Genomic DNA, 23,094 nt, shown 5'->3' on the forward strand with positions numbered 1-23,094 from the left:
AAAAAGCAAACCAACACTTCTGCTTTTCTGTAGCAGGACTAGGAAAATACTGTGCTTGGGCCTTAGGAAGCTTCTCACTGGAAGGACAAGAGGAAGTAGAGTTAGATGGGCACCCTTCCTTCCTGGCTTCCAGAACAGGTTATTATATTATAACCTTATTTTTTTTATTTTATTTATTTATTTTTTTTTTGACAGGCAGAGTGGATAGTGAGAGAGAGAGAGAGAAAGGTCTTCCTTTTTGCCGTTGGCTTACCCTCCAACGACTGCTGCGGCTGGCGCGTCTCGCTGATCCGAAGGCAGGAGCCAGGTGCTTCTCCTGGTCTCCCATGGGGTGCAGGGCCCAAGCACTTGGGCCATCCTCCACTGCACTCTCTGGCCATAGCAGAGAGCTGGACTGGAAGAGGGGCAACCGGGACAGAATCCGGCACCCCGACCGGGACTAGAACCCGGTGTGCCGGCGCCGCAAGGTGGAGGATTAGCCTAGTGAGCCGCGGCGCCTGCTTATATTATAACCTTATAATAATACACTATTTCAAACCTCTCAATTAGGTAAAAGAAGTCTAACCCAATGCTTCTTAGATGTTATTGTGTGGACAAATGACCTAGGGATGTATGTATATATAAAATATTACATATAAAGCATATATGGTATAGAGGTAAATACATATTTTTTGTATATATAGGTTCTGGGGTCATGGTAATATAAAATATATTTTTTACTTTAAGGAATAATCAGTTAATAAAAATATCTTGTATGACAGCCAAATCTTAATGATTTAAGTCTTTCTAGTAGAGCACTAAACTGTTATTTAGCCTTACATTAGAAATCTACGTGTGAGGTAGACTTCTCATTTTGCATTTTTATCAGAATGTGGAAAGTAAAGGAATGAGAGATCAGCGATTAGATCTTCAGAGAAGAACAGCAGAAACCAGTGATGACGACCTTATTCCATTTGGAGACCGACCAACAGTATCTCGGTTTGGTGCCATCTCTCGAACTTCTAAAACAATTTATCAAGGTGCTGGCCCAGTGCAGGCTATGGCACCTCAAGGAGCTCCCACAAAATCTGTTAACATTTCAGGTAGGACTGCCGGAGGTAAGCTCATCTAGGGTATTCGTACCCATGATTCTCAGCGTCACCCCCTCATCCCCGTTTGTTTTTACTGCTTTTAGTAACCTTCCAAGGCAGTGATTTTCAAACTTTCCCATGAAATTTTCCTATAGGAAAGTTACTTATAACCCGTGTGGGGCTTAGGGGAATAAACCAAAATACCCATCAAGATTGCTTCTATTTCTTTTTTTTAAATGACTTCATTGTTTATGTTAAAATAATGTATTCTTATTATAAACCACTTCAAACCGTAGGAAAAAATACAAATACTGAAGGTTCAGTGGGGAAGAAACAAATAGCAACACCTTGTGATTCTGTTATTTTGCTAAATATATTGCATGCAGCTGTGTACACATTATACCTATGCCTTGTAGATTATGGGTGTCTTAAAAGAACTAAATCTATGAATTCCATCATACTACAATAAGTTACTCTCTCACAGATTATAATCCGTATGGAACCCACGGTGGCTGGGGAGGTTCTCCATATTCACCTCATCAAAACGTACCTTCTCAGGGACACTTCAGTGAGAGGTATGAGTCATTGTTTTCCCTTTTCCAAACTTTTAAAATTACATAGCCTTTCTTATTTTGCTTTTCTAGTCAATAGCATTTTAACAAAATAAAACTTTAAAATTTGCTCCATGCTGTCTTTTCTTATCAAAGGGAAAGAATGCCCGTGTCGGAAGTAGCCAGTCATGGAAAAGCCCTTCCATCTGCAGATCGAGAACAGCTACGACTGGAATTGCAGCAACTGAATCATCAGATTAACCAGCAGACCCAGCTGCGTGGACTAGAGGTGCCAGCCTGTAGATACTTTTTCATCACAGTTTTTAAAGGGCTCTTAGGGATATTAAATGGAGGAATTTTTGAGGTACTATGAACATACAATTCTAGCTCTGTCTCTCAAGAGTTAGTATACATTTTTTTGTTTTGTTTTTTAAAGATTTATTTATTTGGAAAAAAAAAAAAAGATTTATTTATTTGAAAGAGTTACAGAGAGAGGTAGAGACAGAGAGAGAGGTCTTCCATCCGATGGTTCACTCCCCAGATGGCCACAATGGCCGGAGCTGCACCGATCCAAAGCCAGGAGCCAAGAGCTTCTTCCGGGTCTCCCATGCAGGTTCAGAGGCCCAAGCAGTTGGGCCATCTTCTACTGCTTTCCCAGGCCACAGCAGAGAGCTGGATCGGAAGTGGAGCAGCCGGGACTTGAACCGGCCCCCATGTGTGATGCCGGAGCTTTAGGCCAGGGTGTTAACCCACTGTGCCACAGCGCCAGCCCCAGTATACATGTTTATTCTTCAAAGAATTCAGTACTAGTTTTAGTTCTTGGACAATAGGAAATTCAGAATTGTTCCTATGTGAGAGTGGATTATGTAAAATTTCCAAGAAGGAGATTGTCTTCCAAGATGCACAGTTAAGTTTAAGGTAAATAGTGTTTTAGGCCGGCGCCGTGGCTTAACAGGCTAATCCTCAGCCTTGCGGTGCCGGCACACTGGGTTCTAGTCCTGGTCGGGGCGCTGGATTCTATCCCGGTTGCCCCTTTTCCAGGCCAGCTCTCTGCTGTGGCCCGGGAAGGCAGTGGAGGATGGCCCAAGTGCTTGGGTCCTGCACCCGCATGGGAGACCAGGAGAAGCACCTGGCTCCTGGCTTCGGATCAGCGAGATGCGCCGGCCGCAGTGGCCGTTGGAGGGTGAGCCAACGGCAAAAAGGAAGACCTTTCTCTCTGTCTCTCTCTCTCACTATCCACTCTGCCTGTCAAAAAAAAAAAAAAAAAGGTAAATAGTGTTTTATCAACAAATGCTTTTAGCTTTAGAATTTTTTAATTTACTCTTTATTTCCTTTAATCTTAGAAATCTTTAAAAAGTAGACACTTTGAAATTTGACTTAAAATCAAAATATAACCCCTGTGTAATAATAACCTTTCATTTACATAGTTCTTTATAGCTTATAAATTATCACATCTTGACCTTGGACAGAAGATTATTTTTAGAACATATCTGGTGCCATAAGTAAGCATTAAGAAACGTTTAAAAATCTATATAGTACTCATATTTTGTCTTCTTTTACCATTGCTTTGTTTCCATTGGTCTAAAACTTCCTGCTGATTCCTGCTATAAAAATAGAATGCTGTTTGCTTTTGTTGACCTTTAGTTCCTTAATTTTATTAAGATTCAGACTTTCAACCCCAGTAAGGCATTACTCATCACCAAATTCTTGCCTTTCTGTCTTATTTGAAGTTTCTAGATGCATTTTCTGTCTCAAAAGAATACCAGTATTATTTGGGAAGCTTGCCATATACTGTGTTACTTTGGTTAGTAGTCCTTTCTACTGGGGCCGGCGCTGTAGCCCAGCTGGTTAAAGCCTTGGCCTGTAGTACCATCATCCCATTTGGATGCCAGCTTGAGTCCTGCTGCTCCACTTCCTATCTAGCTCCCTGCTGATGTGTCTGGGAGACCCAAGTCCTTGGGCCCCTGTACCCACGTGGGAGACCTGGAAGAAGCTCCTGGCTTCAGATTGGTTCAGCTCTGGCCATTGTGGCCATTTGGGGAGTGAAGCAGTAGATGGAAGACCTCTCTCTCTCTGTCTCTACCTCTCTCTGTAACTCTGTCTTTCAAATAAAAATAACTCTTTAAAAAAAAAAAGTCCTTTCTATTACTGAAATTGCACTGAATTAAATACAGGGTTTGCTTCAGAGAGAAAATTAACTATTAAAAAAGGCAGGGAGGGCATGGGCATGGACATGCACATAGGTATTTTTCTTTCAAGTAAGACAACTAAAAGGGCAATTTATATCTAAGGTGAAATTATTCACGACATTTAAATCCTCTATTTTTTCCTTTTTAATTCAGTGGCAATCAAAGAAATAGTGCCTTATAGTTGCATCACTGTTATTGCAAAAACCTGGGTGATAAGTCACTTAAGATTGGACTGGAATTGGGCGTGGTTATTCCGTGCATGATGTGAATGTGTGTTGAGTTGTGTATATGCTTGGCTTTATGCACTAGGCTGTTAGTAACAGGCTGCTGTTGCAGAGGGAGGCGAACACCCTGGCAGGCCAGCCACAGCCCCCACCGCCACCTCCAAAATGGCCTGGAATGATCTCAAGTGAGCAGCTGAGCCTGGAACTACACCAAGTGGAAAGGGAAATAGGGAAGAGAACCCGGGAACTGAGTATGGTAAGTGTTATAAGAAAAGAGAGGAAGAGTAAATGAAATCTTGCATGATTGTATCACAAAACTCTTAGAACTCTAGACTTCTTTAGACCTATAGAGTCTCACTCCAGGTTACTCTGACGGATGATTTTGAGTAATTCTCATGAAGATGGAATACCTCCCTATTTTATCATTATTCTCATTTCTCTTTTTTTTATATTTATTTATTTGAAAGAGTTACACAGAGAGAAGAGAGAGGTCTTCCATGCAGTGGTTCACTCCCCAGTTAGCTGCAACCACCAGAGCTGCACTGATCCAAAGCCAGGAGCCAGGAGCTTCTTCTGGGTCTCCCATCAGGGTGCAGGGGCCCAACGACTTGGGCCATGGGAGACCCAGATTGAGCTCTGGATACCTGGCTTCAGCTTTGTCCCAATCCTAGCTGTTATAGACATTTGGGGAGTGAACCAGAAGAATGATCTCTTGAACTTTCAAATAAAATAAAAAGATGTGTTTACCATATAAAATTCAAGGTTTCATAGCCTTTAAATTGTTGATGACTTATTTTTTGTTATGAGATGCAGTCTACACATTCCTTCCTATGGAGTTTTGCCGTGCCAGCGCCTGAGCTTATTTATCCTAAGTCATTCTTTTTTCCTGTGAGATTTTTCATGTTAGCTTGAGGCCTTGTCCTTCCCTGCATGTTTCTTTGGGCATTTCTGGACCCTCATTTTGTTTGTATCATTTTTATTTGGTCTGTCCCATTAATGCTGTTACATAGAAGATAACTGATTTCTTTTCTGTTTTCAAAGGAAAACCAGTGTTCCCTGGACATGAAAAGCAAATTGAACACAAGTAAGCAAGCAGAAAATGGACAACCAGAACCACAAACCAAGGTTCCAGCTGAGGACCTCACATTGACATTCAGGTACAGAACTGCACATACAAGAGAAAAAATTATATTATTTAGTCATATCACAAGTACCCTCATAAATATGTTTTGCTCTCTAAAATGCCATTGGGTAAGAATATTTTTGCATTAATTTAGGAGTTACAAAACTTAGATCCAACATTGAATTATCTGTTAATACCTAACAAATCACATTTTCTGGTTGTATTTCTTTCTTCTCATTTTAAAATTTTATTTTAAATATAACATTATGTTTCAAGTTATGAAACTAATATATGCTTGGTGTTAAAAGTACATGAAGAAAATTTTAGAACAGAAAATACTCGCTCCCTTATTTTAAATATGAAATCTGTGCATGGTCCTAGGTTCAAAATAATTTCTTATACTAGTGAACCTACTAAATCAAAGGTTAATACTTTTTCTTTAGGGGTAGGTAGTCAATATTTTAAGATACAGGCCTGGGGCCGGCGCTGTGGCGCAGTGGGTTAACGCCCTGGCCTGAAGCACCGGCATCCCATATGGGCGCTGGTTCCAGTCCCGGCAGTTCCACTTCCCATTCAGCTCTCTGCTGTGGCCTGAGAAAGCAGTGGAAGATGACCCAAATCCTTGGGCCTCTGCACCCATGTGGGAGACCTGGAAGGAGCTCCTGGCTCCTGGCTCCTGGCTTTGGATCGGCGCAGCTCCAGCCGTTGCGGCCACCTGGGGAGTGAACCATCGGATGGAAGACCTACCTCCCTCTCCCCCTCTCTCTCTCTCTCTCTCTCTCTCTCTCTCTCTCTCTCTCTGCCTCTCCTCTCTCTGTGTAACTCTGACTTTCAAATAAATAATAAATCTTTAAAAAAAAAAAAAAGATACAGGCCTTACAGGCTTCAGTACATCTCTCAACTCTGCAGTGTGAAATCAGCAGCAGATATATAACAAATGGACAGGCTGTGTGCCAGTAAAACTTTTTTTAGGAAACAGGCTGTTGGCTGGGTTTAATTTGCTAACTCTGTGCTAACATGGATGAGAAACTATAATTTAAAATTGGGAAGTCATTTATGTGTTTCTCCATAGTGCTAAATGATAGGCCTTCCTTGTTTATTTTATTCCACTAAATAATTATTTTTCTCCTTCCTTTTTTAAAATTCCAAACAGTGATGTTCCAAATGGATCAGCCTTGACTCAAGAGAATATCAGCCTCCTATCAAACAAGACCAGCTCTCTGAACCTGTCAGAGGACCCTGAGGGAGGAGGGGACAACAATGACTCCCAGAGATCAGGAGTTCCACCCAGTTCTGCTCCCTGACACATGAGGAGTTCTCTGTTTATCTTCTGCAAGTGGTCAGAGAAATCCAGGAAACGTACCGGAGGCAATGTGCACAAATACCACTACGAAAACAACCCTGCACATAGTCCACATAAATGCATTTTTTAATTTAAAGAAAAAGAAAATTAGCAGTATCTGCAAGCAATTCAGATTAAATTTGTTTTTGTTCTGTGAATGAACTTTATTTTAATAACTTTGGACGCCTTGGATCCAGGGCTTTAAAAAAAAAGAAGATATTATATATACACTCTGTTTGATTAATTGTATGATCTTAATGAAGTAGGTTTTTCTTGTATTTTGGTATTATTACATACCCAGTGTATAATTCCTTGCCCCCAACCCTTTCCAACTCTCATCATCCCATAAACTGAAGTAGACAAAAAGCACTGGTCTTTCTGAGAATTCTGTGGTGCTTGTGAAACAAAGAGACAGTGATAGACTGAGTTATTAGAAAATGTGCAGCAAACCAACTTTTCTCAAAGCTCTTATTTCAAATTCCCCTTCCTGGATCACTAGCTTCATGAATATTTCTCTTATGATACTGAAAATTTTGAGTTTGGGAACATTTTATTTCTTGTTTTATTTATCAGATACTTAATAATTATCAGGTCCTTGATTTCCATACTGAAGATCCTTTGCATTAATGTAATAGCCAATTGAGTGTTTGGATTGTTTGGTTAGATTTAAGCAGAAATTGCTTCAAGGATGAACTAATTTACTAGCAGCAAAAATACACAGTTAGTGCATTGTCTTCATTGAGCTCATGGTTGGAAATTTGGAGCTGTGCTTTCTAAATTAAACTTAGGTTGAAATCATAGAATGTTCAAAAACCAGAATAGTCATCCATATTTTAAAATTGTAACACTTGATTTGAATTTAAAATACACAGAGGCACATTATTTCAGTGGATGTTTCTCTTCACTCTCAAAACGTAGAAATATAAAATAAAAATCTCTACACAGTGGAGCCTGTCGGGCCTTCAAAGAGATTGGGCAGACATGAGCTGCCTGAGTCTCACAATGAGATGTTATGAATTAATCATCAGTTGCTCGTTGCTGCTCAGAATCATTAGCATAAATGGGTAGTAAATACCTTGAAGTCTGTTTTCATAAACTTGGCTTTTCAGTATTGAGAAAGTTTCTTCATGAAAATGTTAAAAAGAGTAAGGAAGGAAGTTTTTATTATTTAATTCTGCTGCACATATTCTGATGCCAGGAGTCTATACTTAACTAAGCCCCTATGAAACATGTTTAGTGGGGGATTGTTTCATATTGTCACCCTCTCCATCCTTGTGTTTGCCTAGTTTTTTCAGTTTCCTTTTCTGGATTATACTACTAAATCAGAAAGCACTGGTTATGTAATAAGTTACTGCATTGCTTTGGTTGGGTAAAAGCAGAAGTTTATATTTTTTTGTTTCTTATTTTCTTAACCCTTAACTCCTGCTGAGGTCATAACAGCCTCAGTCTAAGCTCTCTGTCCATCATACTGTTAACTGAAACAAATAGGGGGTGGGGAGGGTAATACAGTCCTGCCATTGCCTACCAGTAGGAGAGTCCAAACAGAACACTCTTTTGAGTAGCGATTATTTAATTTGCCCAGTCAAGGCACCGTGTTAATATACTATTTCACATTGAATTTGATTATGCCCTACAGACCTGGCTGGTCAAGGATTTGATATACACATATTGGCTTGGGATTCGAGCTTTCTTTTTTATTTAAATAAAATTTTATATATATTATATATATACATATATACATAGCTATATCTGTATATATATTAGGTATGTTTTAAGGATTTCTTCGCATGAGCGCAGCTGTTGCGATAAAATGACTGATTGGGAGGTAGAAGCACTGAATGAAGGTGAGGCATTTTTTCAGTTGATATGTCCATTTTCTTTTTAATGTACATTTGCCCTTTTTTTGTCTTTTTTGATTTTTACTTAAAACCCTCCTGTATTTACACTTTAAATTCTTATTATTTATTGGGAGAAGGAAAGGAACTTTTGTGTGTCTCACAGAGTCCCAAGATTTTTCATTTCTCAGCATAAAAAGTCACATTCGTGGCCTCCCAGCTTCTGTAGGCATGCTTAGGCAGACCTCACTTCTCCAGTGCCCATGGAGATAATTCCTACATTTTAGAAGGAATTGGTCCTTTTTGGAATTCAGAATGATTCTGGCTTTGGAAGATAATTTATGGCTATTAATGTTGAAGTCCAGAATAAAAATAAATCCCTACTGGGGTGTCTGTTGACAGCCCCAGTGACTCAGTCTGTTATTTGTGTTCTTCCTTCCTCAGACGCACGTCCTGCTTTTGCCATTTTGTTTTTGTTGGCCATGGAGACACAGAGATGGATTTACAGATTATTCCTATTCTGATTAAAACCAGAAAAACGAATGTTCAGATTTGATTTAAAGTAGGTGTCTTTCTCATTTTCATGTGTTTTCATTTGCTTTTTTCATTTTTAAAGTCTCCTAAATTGTAGCCTGTTACGGTTCTGTTCTCCTGATGTAGTCTGCCTGGGCAGAAAGGCGGACAGATGGTGTGCTGTCCTCCTGTGTCTGTCATTTGTACTTGACACTGGTCATTCTGCCTAGCCTAATAGAATTTCTTGAAACTTTCCTAATGACCTCCAGCAGGTTTAATAATTCACTAAAGCCCCCAAAGTGTGGGTTTTCCATTTTCCTTTTCTCTGTGATATACTTTGTATATGATGAGCCTATGTGAATAAATGGCCTGATCAGGCATAACTGTTTGACTCTTTAACTGCTTTTTTTTTTTTTAATCAAAATCTGAAAGGCATTAATTTTCTGACTTTTTAATTTTATTTTTTCTTTATGGAACAGTTTAAGAAATGAAGCCAGTCAGATAGGAAGTACAGTTTTTATACTTTCTACTTATTAAAATATTAGTTTCTTCTGAAGATGACTTTGCTTTTCACTGAATTCAAAAGCAAGATTTAAGACATTTTAAATGAACAGTTTTCAAAGGGTTAAGGTAGGAGTAATAAGCATTGTATTCACTCTTATTTAGATAACAAAACCAAATTATTAGAGTGAGGGAATACAAAGCACTTAGACATTCTTTTCAAGAAGTCTCTGAAAGGGATAGAAAATTGAAGATAAGACTTCTAGATTCAACTTCCTGGCATATTAAAAAAAAAAAAAAACTCTGATTAAAATAAAATATCCTTACTTGGATAATTTACAGAAGCTGAAGGGACCAAAGATACATTCTTTACTACTTTTCTATTTAAAAGTTAATTTAGCATAGGCTTCTAGTAATCATTCAGATTGTAAGACACTGTTCCTAATGCCAACCACAGATGTTCAGCTATTCAGAACGTATAAAACAGTTGTTTGGTACAGGAGTGATACAGGTGATTCCCTTCTCCCATCTCACCTCACTTTCCCTCTCCTGTTCTTTCCATTTATTTATTCTTTTGCCTGAAAGATAAAATCGGTATGATTCTCTCTTGCTGCTTTGACTCTGTAACTCCATTAGACTTTCTATTGGTCTTAGGGTTGGAGGTCAGAGTTTAAGTTTTTCTGTGAGTTGTCTTCTGTTTTCCTGTCTCTTTCCATTCTGCAATTTCCCCTTGACTTACCCACTATCCTCCCCAATCTGCAACAGTGACAGTTTGCTGCCTCAAAACAGAGCATTCAAATGAATTCGCTTAGCCAATAACTTCTATGAAGTTGCCTTTTCTAATGGTGTTATTACTCAGTGATGCACAAATGTGGTATTTGCCCTACTGGTAGGCAAACAAAGGTCTGGTTAAGATTGGTAACCTGCTGTTTTCTGTAAAGGAGAGCCAAAGACTTGTGCTTTACTCTGTTTTGGTTTTGGGGAAAGTAGTAGCCATTTTGATTTTGAAGCCTTTTAGTATTTGTGAGTTGATTGTATTGTTTAAGTAGATTTATCCAAAGTTAACTGTTAAAGTTAGCTGACCTTATTAAATATAAAAGTAATGAAAATTCATCAGTTTCTCTTAAAAGTGAATGTCATCTTTTATAATATTGTAAGCATCTCCCCCATGCAGCCTTTGAGATTATCTTGTTCGGAACAGCATCTTCAGTGTTTTCACTTGTACCCAAAGTATAATCCACCGTCACCGTGGTCAAGTCATGTGTCTGGGTGTAAGAATTCTTGAGCATGTGCCTGGTGAGAAATAATTAATTGTAGTAAGTACATGTTTGAATTATATTCACATTCAGAGGAAAATACATTCTTTTCACTAAAAATTATCATTCAGTTTCTCTTACATACAAATGGTGATGGACAAAGGTCTTATTATCATTTTTCCACTTTGTTTTTACTCATTTAAAGAGTTAAGTAAAGGTTTCATGTACAAAATGTATCTGCAAAAATCACTTGTCATGATATATATTTCATTAAAAGGAAATGTTCTTGTCACTATTTAGGGGAAATTCATAACTTCTCTGGAAGTCAGCTACAGTTTGCTTAGACTTTACCATAAAAAGTTTTCTTCTTCTGAGAAAAATATACCTGTTCTTTTAAGTGAAAATCAAAGCTACTTCACTAAGAACAAATTTTACTTTCAGCCTTAGGGACTGAACAAGCACGCAGTGTGCTGCTGTCATCCTTTTACCCGCGTGCCCATTTTGCCAGTCCGCATTTATGCTGTTCTTCCTTGGACAGCGATGACTTTTATATTTATTTGTTGCTTCACCTCAGCCTTGTGAAGTTGTCCTGCTGAAATGACTTGCTGGGGGTTGTAGGTGGGTTGGAGTTAACGTGAAAATTTTTCTCCATTCAGCTATTCTGAGCTACTTCAAAAAGAGCTATTTTTGCAAAAAAAAAAAAAAAAAAAAAAAAGTACTATTAACTTTAGTAAACAGTTTAAGATCTGGATCTTTAACATTTATTTCTGTGATTGTTAAAGATTTTTCACATATCATAGATTCTAATTGATAATATTAGCTATAATGTTAATAAAAAGAAACCGTTACCATCAGGAATAGGAGAGATTTTTTAATACTGAGTGTTCCCAATAAATAGGTTCTCAGTGCTGCACTGAATGAGTGGGTAAAGTGCCACTGAAATCCTGTTGTGATAAAGGGGCTTACCTCACTGCTAGAATCTCTGGACTTAGCCGAACACTGAGTTTCCCCTAAACTTTATCCCTGAGCAAAAACATCCCTAGAGTAATAACCCTTATTTTCATAAGGCACAATAGTTGAAAAGGAAGAACTTAAACCTCAAGACTATATTGTGTCCAAAATGTATACTTAGAAACTCAATCCTGTGGAATTTGTCATCCTCATGTATACTAGATAAGGTGACTTATTTTCTTATATTGAGGTCTCCCTGTTTCTGGTTGGGTTTTATTGGCTTTGCCTTTGGCTTAGGGTTTTTGTTTTTAACTCTAAGCAGAGCTCACAAGTCTTTGGCATCCATTGTAGGTTGTATGCTCAGAGTCGTCTTATAACTGGAAACTGTCAGGTGGTCCCCCTCCCCCACCTCAGTGACTACATGAAAAAGTTGGAAAGAAACTGCTTTGTGGATAATAAGTTGCCTGTTTTGTTTTGGTTTTGCTGGATTTTTAAAAACCACCATTTTTCAGTGTAATCTCACTCCATTAATTGGCTGCCATTCTCACAATTATAGTTGAACCACCTTATAAAAAAATCCCTCAGATTTAAAGGCATTTGAAGTGTTTATGATTTTTACATGCTCTGTTCACCTAAGACACTGTCCTGAGAGCTGTTTTTTCTGTGTATTTTGTTGCCTAAATTTTCATACGTAGCCCTTCTTTATCCTTTTCCTCTTCCCATCTCTGGGAATAAAAAGAAATTTGAAAAAAAATTGTCCCCCCATTTAATTCATTGCTCCATGGTCTCATTATCTTACTTTATTATGGATCTGTGATTCAGGGGAACATGAGCAATGGAAAAATGAACTGAAGTAATGAATTAAACCTTTTACCCACTCAAACATTTTCCAGTTGTGAGATTCCTCTTTGTGTGTGTGGTCTCTCCCTTGTCACCCCCACCCCAGTACCCTTTTCCATGTCTGTGGTCAATTTGGTCTTTCAGGCTCATACCAGTCTCCCCGAGACATTCTGCAGTCATTATCACCTTTTTGGGTGGATTTTATTTTTGTTTTATTTTGTGGGTTTTTTAAAGTAATTTTTTAATATTGATGCATATTTGCTTGAGATAGAGCTTGTGTAATTTACCAATCGTATTGATTGTATGTGATTGTGCCCTGCAGAGGTATATTTAACAAGATAAAAATAATCTAGATTAAAAGAGGAGCCCATGAGATTGGAGTCAGCTTATAAGTGACTTTATGAAAACACAGAATTAATATCGCCTGTTCTTATGAATCAATGCTAGACAGAATAACATTTTTTGAAAGTTTTCCTGCATTTCTGTTTTTCTTATTGCCTCACCTTCCTATTCTTTCTTGCCTGTCTGTATCTACTCATTCAGAAATTTAAAAATATTGAGCCTTAAAGTTACAGCTTATTTTTAAATTGCTGAATTTTGTGTGAAAGCTTGCATTTTTCAAATGCTTCCAACTATTTAAAAGGTGAGGACAGGAAATGGGTTGGAATTTCACGAGCTGTGAATAATTCCTTAGCATCTGGTGAACTGTGAAATCTTATTTGAAGGCTTTTTCTCTGAAAAGTTCTTCTGGAATCAAAAAAAAGAACCTTGTTTAAAAGAATGAACCACTTTCCTCTCAAAATCTTTAATATTTCCAATGTGATGCAATCTTCAAAAAAGTAAAGTCGGGGGTAAAGAAATAGTAGTTGGAAGATGTTTAGGGCAACAGAATTCTGGGTTGAATAAAATAGAAGTTCTACTTGTTGCAGATTTTTGAGAGGGCTAGGGCCATCTTTTTCAATTTTGTAGTATTTGTGTGCATGTTATTTATAGCAGGATGCCACATTTTGTTTAAAATGCTGTCTCCTTTCTTCGTTACCTTGGAAACTGACTCAGCCTCACTTGCTCCTAATTAGCGTCTCAGGCTCCCTGAGTTGCAGATAAAAGGGTTTACTTTAACAAGTAGAAGGAGGTGATTCACCTTTTGGAGTGTATATATATATATATGGTATATATATGGAAGTGTCTGCAAGGTCTTTATCTGCTTTCTGTCAGCATTTATATTAAATGATAAATTAATGAGGAGAATTGTGTAGTCTCGTTTTGTAAATGTGTGTGTGCCATCTTACTCTAATCTGGGGATTATTTTGTTACACCTTTTATGGAGTTTTTTCTGCACAAGCAAATACATACTTAAAGTAACCAAATTTGTGTGGAGAACATGGGAATTAGTATAATCTTAAATACAGTGCAAATTCTTTCATTTTTTATATCATGACTGCACATTAGGAATGAAGATGGTGGCTCTGAGATACTGAGGGTCAGTATTTAGTGACATTCCAAGGCTAACATCCAGTGTCTTGGTTTTTGTGATTTCTCTTAAAAAGTCAGAACCATCTTCATGCTTAAACAAAACAGTCTTGCTCTGAATCTCTTCCTGGTGTAAAAATATTTTTAAAACAATGTATTGTTTGAGAGGCAGAGTGTCACAGAGGGGAAGAGATCTTCCATCTGCTGGTTCGCTCCCCAAATGCCCCTAGAGCCAAGGCTGTGCCAGCCTGAAGCCTGGAGCCGGGAACTCCGTTTGAGTCTCCCGTGTGGGTGGCAGGAACCCAAGGTCATAGGCCATTCTGCTGCTGCCTTCCCAGATGCAATGGCAGGAAGTTGGATCAGAAGCAGAGTAGCCAGCATGGGCGTGCCGTTATGGGATGGGGGTGGTTTGACCTGTTCATTTTTTGGCTTTCCATTCTCACTGATTTTTAATTGTCCTGAAACCCTCAACCGCTAGTCATTCCTGGCATAAATATTAAATCCGTGGCCTTTTAGAGATTGTAGATTAGCCAACAGTTCCATTATGTGATAAGAAGGAGAGGAAGGGAAGAGACACATCTGGATGAAAAGAAAATTAAGAATGGGCAAATATTAGAGTGCAGCATGTGGACTTGTTGGATCCTGATTCCAACAAATCAGACTTTTTTTGGTACAGAGAAACTTGATTAAGCACTGGGTAGTGCATAGTCAATACTAATATTCAGTGCTTAATCACCAAGGAATGATGTTTTTGTTGTGTGATAATAGCAACATCCATAGTTTTTAAAGATGCTCACAATGACTGGAATTTTCTTCATGACTGAAATATTTTAGAAGAAAGTAATACACGTTGTTGATGAAAGTTACCTATTCCTAACACAATTAGTAATTAGGTGTCCCTTGTTACTGTATCTGACCTTGAGAGAAGGGGCCCTGGTAAAGAAGGTGGTGGAGACGGGAGAGGTAGTGTCTTTGGGAAGCGGTTTAAGCCGCTGCCTGTGATGCCAGTTTTGATTCCCAGCTGCTCCACTTCCCATCCAGCTCCCTGCTAATGGACTGGGAAAGCAGCAGAAGATGGCCCAAGTGTTTTGACCCCAGCCGCCCATGTGGGAGACCTGGAAGAAGCTGGCTTGTAGCTTGTGACTTCTGCCTGGCCCAACCCTGGCCATTGCAGTCATCTGGAGAGTGACCCAGTGAATGAAGATCCCTCCCTCTCCCTCTCTCTCTAACTCTGACTTTCGAATACAAACAAATTTTTAAAAAGGTTCAGAGGATATGAACTGCTATAGCCATTCCTGAATAATTATAAAATCTAAAGTAGGATTTCCAGAAACAGACCTGTTTTACTATCACCTGGGCCCAGTGCTTCCCCCAAATAGGGTTTGCCTAAACTTGCATAAACTAATGAATCTGGTTTTTGTGTGCATTAGTGCTTCAACCCCAGTAACCCAACAATCTTCAGTGACCAGTTGGTAAATCCGTTTGCTTTCCAACATGGTGTCTCATTCAGTGAATGGCTGCCACCATTGGAACACCTAGGATATAAAAAGTGAGCTTAACTGATACTGAACAGCCACTATGGTATTTTACGGAAGTAACTTGAATAGGGACACAAAGAAATACTGATTACCCTCAAGGAGCTCATGACAGGTTTTTTTTTTTTTTTTTTAAAGAATTATTTATTTGAAAAGCAGAGTGGCAGAGAGAGATCTTCCATCCGCTGGTTCACTCCTCAATGGCTGCAACGGCCAGAGCTGGGCAGATCTGAAGCCAAGAGCTTCCAGGTCTCCCATGTGGGTACAGGGGCCCAAGGACTTGGGCCATCTTCTGTTGCTTTCCCAGGCCATAGCAGAGAGTTGGATTGGAAGTGGAGCAGCCAGGACTAGAACTGGCACCCATATGAGATGCCAGCGCTGCAGGTGACATCTTTACCTGCTATGCCACAGTGCTGGCCACAGAACTTTACAGTTTTAAAAGCAGTCAATAATAAATGACAAAACACTAAATAGAATTCCCAAAGTATGACTCAACTATGTTGCACTCAGAAGAACAAGAAGCTGTGAGACTACACAAGAAAGACTTAATGTGCTTGGCTGCTCATGTTTTCCTGCGGAAGTGTTGAAGGTAAGACGAGAATTGTGGGGCTGGCGCTGTAGCGTAGCGGGTAAAGCCGCCACCTGTAGTGCCAGCATTCCATATTGACACTGGTTCGAGTCCCAGCTGCATCCAGCTCTATCCAGCTCTCTGCTATGGCCGGGGAAGGCAGCAGAAGATGGCCCAAGCCCTTGGACCCCTACACATGCATGGAGACCCAGAAGTTTGTGGCTCCTGGCTTTGGATCGGCACAGCTCCAACCATTGCAGCCATGTGGGGAGTGAACCAGTGGATGGAAGACCTCTCTCTCTCTCTCCCTCTCCTTCTGTGTAACTCTTTCAAGTAAATAAATACATTTTTTAAAAAGAAAGAATTGTGAGAGAGGGAGGAGAGATGGGATGCTGGGAGACAAGAGCCTGCTGGTCTCAGAGGAAGAGGATGTGTGAACTCTTGGGGAAGGAAACCTGAGCTGTGGAAATTGGGTGGGCACTGAACCTAGAGCAGAGGGAGTGAGATGAAGCACAGCAGGTCCTGGAGGCCTGTGGACAGTGCTAAAGTGTTTGGGAATACAAGGAGCCAAACCTATGTCTCTATTCAATTTCTTTGATAGCTTCCAAGTCAGTACTTCTCAGAATTTGATATGCATCAATTTACCTGAGACTACCTTTTTTCCCAAATTTATTTATTTTCACTTTATTTGAAAGGTGTAGACAAAGAGATTGCCATAGATGGGTTCACTCCCAAAATGCCCACAATAGCCAGGGCCAGGCCGAAGCCAGGAGGCCACAATTAAGTCTGAGCTGCCCCACAATAGCCAGGGCCAGGCCGAAGCCAGGAGGCCACAATTAAGTCTGAGCTGCCCCTGTGGTGGCAGGGACCCAAGTGAAGTGGGGCAGGTGGGGATTAATTTTATTCCAGGTCCTTTGCACTCTTAGAGAAGCTTTCTCGGTACAGACACATAAACGGTGCACAAGGTGATAAAGTTTATTTAAAAGATGAGAAAGCAAACACACATGGAGTGGGGTGGGCCGGAGGGTGGCACCTCAGCACCTCCCTTGGTCTTGGTCTTAGAGGCAGGGTACTCACCTGGCAGTTTTATGACACCTCCACGTGGAACTTAACACACACATTTGCATGGTGACTCTTGCCCAGGTCTGGGATGAAACGAGGCATCCTGCGAAAGGGGGTGCTTGTCATTTGGGACGTCCAGTGCTGTTGGCCTCAGCTAGCTTACCCCACATCACAGGTGCTTCAGCAGCATCTACTGCCCACAGGGTGCGCATTTAGCAGGAAGCTGGGTAACAAGAGCAGCGTAGCCACTGTGCCAAATGCCTGCCCCCCACTTAGTGCTCTTATTAAAGTGCAGCTACTGTTTCAGCGGGGGGGGGGGGGTGTGTGGGGGGGTGGGGTGTGCGCAAGGCTATGTAAGGTGGCCAGTGCTGTTTGACCAAAGGGCACACTTGGAATTAGTAGGTTCTATGGGATAGGCAGTTTCAAAAGTGAGAAAGATCCTGTTTCTGCTTTTAGTGAAGTGAATGAGATATTAAGAAATAATTAGCACTAGGTGGAGACTTGAAAAATATAAGGCTGAGGAGCAAGGTAACCCAGGAAGTTTTTATATCAAGAGTTGAGCTTGTTTAATCATGTAATAAACTCACCAGTAGCAAACCAGAAAAAAAAAAAAAAAGTAAAAAATTTAAAAAAAAAAAGAAAAAAAAAGAGTTGAGCTTGAAAGGTTCACGTGATAAAGCGAGGGATGGAAGGTTCAGAAGACCATGCGAGATGCACATGCAGTCATGGAAGAACTTGACTCTGGAACCAGCATTGTAGCAAAGAGAGTTAAGCTGCTGCCTTCAAAGCTGACATCCCATATGGAAGCCAGTTCAGGTCCCAGCTGCTCCATTTCCAATCCAGCTCCCTGCTAATGCACCTGGGAAAGCAACAAAAGATGGCCTTACTTGGGCCATCTGCCCCCAACATGGGAGACCCAGATGGAGTTCTAGGCTCCTGGCTTCAGCTTGGCCTAGTCCTGGATGTTGGGACTATTTGGGGAGTGAACCAGCAGATGGAAGATCTCTCGTGCTCTCTAACTCTCCCTTTCAAATACAATATTTTTTTTTTTTAAAGGAAAGAATGTGACCCTTCTATTCAACTTGAAGCAGTTGAGTATAGCTTCAAAAGTTAAGAAGCCTGATGGCCATACTGCATTATTTAGATTTCATCCTTTAGCAGCTAGAAACAGTAAAGATCTGAAGTCAGGGAGTGATGTGACTATCCTGGTTTGAAGTGGCTTAGGGCCTGATGAAGAAAGCCCAGTTAAGTGTGTCACAGTAGACTTATTAAGGGCCCAAACCAGGAGGACCATGGGGATGAAGAAGGGGAGAAGAATTTCTGAGACTGGTGAGTTTAGGGTTAACTTAAGAACAGATGGTACAAGCATGATTACCAACATCCACATCAAAGTGAGCTTCACCACAGTCTGCTCCTTGGATCCTTTGACCATTATGTCTGTTCCTGTATCGCCCTCATCCTCTCAAGTCCAAAAAATGCTAATTATGGTAGCAAAGGTGCCCTCTAATTTAGTCGCTTACCTGACAGCAGGGTAGGGAGCCTGATGAACACCCAGACCTAGGGCATGGCATGGCCTGCTTCCCTGGAATGTGCCATCTGCTTCTCCACCCTTTGAGCAGCTCAAGGGTCTTGTCAGCTCCCTTCCTGGTTAGCTCGACTGCCACAGTCGCTCAGGATTCCAGCCCTGAAGCTAGCCTCTGTTTGAAGTTAGAACAACTTGTCCCCAAGCATCCTGTGCTGATTTTCAGCCTTGGTCATGCAGCAAGGACCTCAGACCAGCTGTACGCCCCCGGTGGAGTAGCCGCCCTGGTCATGCAGCAAGGACCTCAGACCAGCTGTACGCCCCCGGTGGAGTAGCCGCCCTGGTCATGCAGCAAGGACCTCAGACCAGCTGTACGCCCCCGGTGGAGTAGCCGCCCTGGTCATGCAGCAAGGACCTCAGACCAGCTGTACGCCCCCGGTGGAGTAGCCGCCCTGGTCATGCAGCAAGGACCTCAGACCAGCTGTACGCCCCCGGTGGAGTAGCCGCCCTGGTCATGCAGCAAGGACCTCAGACCAGCTGTACGCCCCCGGTGGAGTAGCCGCCCTGGTCATGCAGCAAGGACCTCAGACCAGCTGTACGCCCCCGGTGGAGTAGCCGCCCTGGTCATGCAGCAAGGACCTCAGACCAGCTGTACGCCCCCGGTGGAGTAGCCGCCCTGGTCATGCAGCAAGGACCTCAGACCAGCTGTACGCCCCCGGTGGAGTAGCCGCCCTGGTCATGCAGCAAGGACCTCAGACCAGCTGTACGCCCCCGGTGGAGTAGCCGCCCTGGTCATGCAGCAAGGACCTCAGACCAGCTGTACGCCCCCGGTGGAGTAGCCGCCCTGCTGCATTCATTCCTGGACCCTTACTGCCGCCTCACTCCTCAAGTGGACTTGCTACGAGTCTGCTAGGCAGCCCTTGGGAAACATGGGTAAAGAAGCACCAGTCACATAACTGATCTGGACATGTCAAAAACACACTCTTGGCTATATCTTTACCAAGAGTTTCTTACTATTGCTTTTGGATTGGTCCATACCATCCCCTGTTTCACCAGGGAAATTTCTCCCACTACTTCTGCCTCTGTTCTCTGTCTTCTACTTTTTTTTTTTTTTTTTTTTTTTTACCACCTACACCTTCCTGCAGCATGTAGAAGCAATGAGCTTTAACCCCTTGTGGCCCTGTCTTGCTCAACCCCCAGAAACATCCTTGCACAGTGTTTCTGTCCACATGAGGTGTCTATTCCCATTAGGTAAGTGAGCATTACTGTACTTGATGTCCAACTTTCCATTTGGGAGGGATCTAGAGGATTTCCTGTTACTAACTCAGCAACCCCACTTAGGCTCTGGCTTTCTTCAAACACAAATGTTTACGGAGTACCTGGTACATCAAGGCCAGTGCTGTGTGCTTTGAACATGTTCAATAAATATTTGCTATTTTGATGTGGTTTCCCTGAAACCAAAACTGAACTTTCTGGCAGTTTTGAGGATTTAGACAAATTGCAATGAGAAACTTTGAGAGTCTCAGCTAAAAGCTGCCAAATAATAACGCAGGATTTTATTTTTATAAACTTCATTTCACCTTAATTTAATTGTCATAACCGCTGGAAACAGGAGATTGGAGGCTGTTTTTGTGCTTGATGGTTTGCCAAATTTCCACAGAAGGTTAAGCCTTGAGTTACTCAGTAACCGCAGCAGGAGCTGGGCCCCGCTGTTTGTCCCTTGCCAAGGTCTTCCTCTTGGGTCCAAAGGAAAGAAGAGCCCAGGACAACAGGGATTGGGAAGGGCCAGCTAAATTACCTGCTCGTGGGAGTTACTACTGAGACTAGGACAAGCTTCTGGAAGGAGGAGCTTGAAGGAAGTACTACGGATGAGGGTGACCAAACGCCCCATTATTTCCAGAGCTCCTCATAACCTACCTACTCTCATACAGCAAAGCTCAGTGAGACTACGAACGCCTTCCAAGCTTGTTTTCATGCAGAAGGGGGGAAAAAATGCCACAGAAAAAACTAATGTTTACCTGATAGAATTTCTTAAGAAATCTGCCTCTAGTTCCAGAAATGATTCCACGAAGAACTCAGAGCAATAGAGAGACACACACAATCACTCAAACACCCCCAGAAGCACACTGATGGTGCCAACATTGTGCAGCAGCGAAAGCCCTGCCTGTGACATCAGCTTTCCTTATGGGTGCCAGTTGGAGTCCTGGCTGCCCCAAATCCCATCCACCTTCCTGCTAGTGTGCCTGTGAAGACAGCAGGGGACGGCTCAGAGCTGCTGACACCTACGTGGGACGCCAGGATGGAGCTCCTGGCTCCTGGCTCCTCACTTTGGCATGGCCCAACACTGGCCATTGCAGCCATTTGGGGAGTTCCCCAGGGGATGGAAAATCTCTGTTTCTCCCTCTCTTTGTAACTCTGCCTTTCAAATAAATATTTTAAAAAATAGCATGTGTGTGTGTGTGTGTGTATACAGTCACAAATTAATTTGCCCAACACAGATTCTTTTCCTAATCCAATCAAATATGAACCAAGGGGGCCCGGCGCTGTCACATAGCGGGTAAAGTCCCCTCCGATGGCAACAGCATCCCATATGAGCACTGATTCAAGTCCCAGCTGCTCTACTTCTGGTGCAGCTCCCTACTAATGCTCCTGGGAGAGCAGCAAAGGACCTGGAAAAGCTCCTGGCTCCTGGCTCCTGGCTGCAGCCTGGCCCCGCCCCAGCTGTTGCAAGCATTTGGGAAGTAAACCAGCGGATGGAAGATCTTTCTCCCTGTAACTGTGACTTTCAAATAAATAAATATTTAAAAATTTTTTTTTTGTTTTTGTTATAAATCAGTGGCTCCCAAAGTATCTGCCAGGGACCCTGGGAGAGCTCAAGAAATTTTCAGTAAAAGCATGAAGTCAAAACTATTTTTGAAGAGCTGGCATTGGGGCTATCATTGTGGCACAGCCGTTAGGCCTCTACCTGAGACACCAGCAGCCCATGTGAGTGCCATTTTGAGTCCCTGCTAACGTGCCTGGGAAAGCAGTGGAAGATGGCTCCAGTGCTTGGATGGAGTTCCTGGCTCCTGTGTCCAGCTTGGCCCAGCCCCACCTGCTGAGAGCATCTGGGGAATGAACCAGTAGATGAAAGATCTCCATCCCTGTAACTGCCTTTCAAGTAAATAAATACATCTTTTTAAAAAAAGAAATTAATGGGCTGGTGTTTAGCCTAGTGGTTAAGACTCCCCAATTTGTAGCACATTTGGAGCACCTGGGTTTGGTTCCCAGCTCTTCTTCCTGACTCCAACTTCCTGATATCAGAGACATTTGGAGAGGGAAGAGGAGAGCAGTGGTGATGGCTCAAGTATTTGGGTTCCTGCCATCCATGTGGGAGATCCAGACTGAGTCACTGGCTCCTGGCTTTGGTCCATTTGGAAAGTGAACCAGTGGATGGAGCTTGCTCTCTCACATTTTTTCAAAATCTTTCATTTTAATTCTTTATTTTTAAGATTTACGATTTACTCGTTCATTCTGCAAATGGCTGCAACAGCCAAGAGCCTGGAACTCCATCCAAGCACGTAAGCCATCTTCCCAGGAATAGTAGCAGGGAGCTGGATCAGAGTGGAGCAACTAGGACTCTAACTGGCACTAATATGTCTTTTTTTTTTAATTTTTTTTGACAGGCAGAGTGGACAGTAGAGGGAGACAGAGAGAAAGGTCTTCCTTTTTGCCGTTGGTTCACCCTCCAATGGCCGCCATGGTAGGCGCCCTGCGGCCGGCAGGTGCTTCTCCTGGTCTCCCATGGGGTGCAGGGCCCAAGGACTTGGGCCATCCTCCACTGCACTCCCTGGCCACAGCAGAGAGCTGGCCTGGAAGAGGGGCAATCGGGACAGGATCGGTGCCCCGACCGGGACTGGTGCCGCAAGGCGGAGGATTAGCCTACTGAGCCGTGGCGCCGGCCTAGCACTAATATGTCACAAGTGGTGGCTTAACCTGCTATACCACAATGGCAGTCCCAAAACTATTTTAATTTTACTAATGATATTTAAATGTTATTTGACAAGACTATATAAATGGATTTTTTTTTTTGACAGGCAGAGTGGATAGTGAGAGAGAGAGACAGAGAGAAAGGTCTTCCTTTTTGCCGTTGGTTCACCCTCCAATGGCCACTGCGGCCGGCACATCTCGCTGATCTGAAGCCAGGAGCCAGGTGTTTCTCCTGGTCTCCCATGCGGGTGCAGGGCCCAAGGACCTGGGCCATCCTCCACTGCCTTCCCGGGCCATAGAGAGCTGGCCTGGAAGAGGGGCCACTGGGATAGAATCCGGCGCCCCAACCGGGACTAGAACCCAGTGTGCCGGCGCCGCAAGGCGGAGGATTAGCCTGTTAAGCCACGGCGCCGGCCTATAAATGGATTTTGATACCAAAAGTTTGAAACTACAGCTATAAAAACAAAGGGATGATTGGGAAAATTAGAATACGGTTCTTAGATTTGAAAATAGTACTATACTTTAAAACAATGTCAATGTCAATTTCCATTCTTTGATCACTGTGCTGGAACC

The 23,094-nt window shown here is 42.0% G+C and overlaps 1 protein-coding gene across 2 annotated transcripts in view; it reads left to right on the top strand.

The window, feature by feature from the left end:
• Nucleotides 1-13,635, top strand: part of RC3H1 (ring finger and CCCH-type domains 1) — a 62,613-nt gene extending 48,978 nt beyond the window's left edge. Inside the window, exons 15-20 of one of the 2 annotated variants that reach the window (XM_062192995.1) lie at nucleotides 869-1,082; nucleotides 1,555-1,645; nucleotides 1,778-1,910; nucleotides 4,120-4,290; nucleotides 5,076-5,191; nucleotides 6,311-13,635. In XM_062192995.1, the coding sequence (XP_062048979.1) occupies nucleotides 869-1,082; nucleotides 1,555-1,645; nucleotides 1,778-1,910; nucleotides 4,120-4,290; nucleotides 5,076-5,191; nucleotides 6,311-6,461 (876 nt within the window). In that variant the 3' untranslated portion in view covers nucleotides 6,462-13,635. The remainder of the gene's footprint in view (nucleotides 1-868; nucleotides 1,083-1,554; nucleotides 1,646-1,777; nucleotides 1,911-4,119; nucleotides 4,291-5,075; nucleotides 5,192-6,310) is intronic. The other variant, XM_062192996.1, reaches the window with a different exon arrangement.
• Nucleotides 13,636-23,094: the final 9,459 nt, after the last annotated feature.

Source organism: Lepus europaeus, chromosome 5 (assembly GCF_033115175.1).
Source record: "Lepus europaeus isolate LE1 chromosome 5, mLepTim1.pri, whole genome shotgun sequence".
In the NCBI taxonomy this organism is placed as follows: Eukaryota; Metazoa; Chordata; class Mammalia; order Lagomorpha; family Leporidae; genus Lepus; species Lepus europaeus.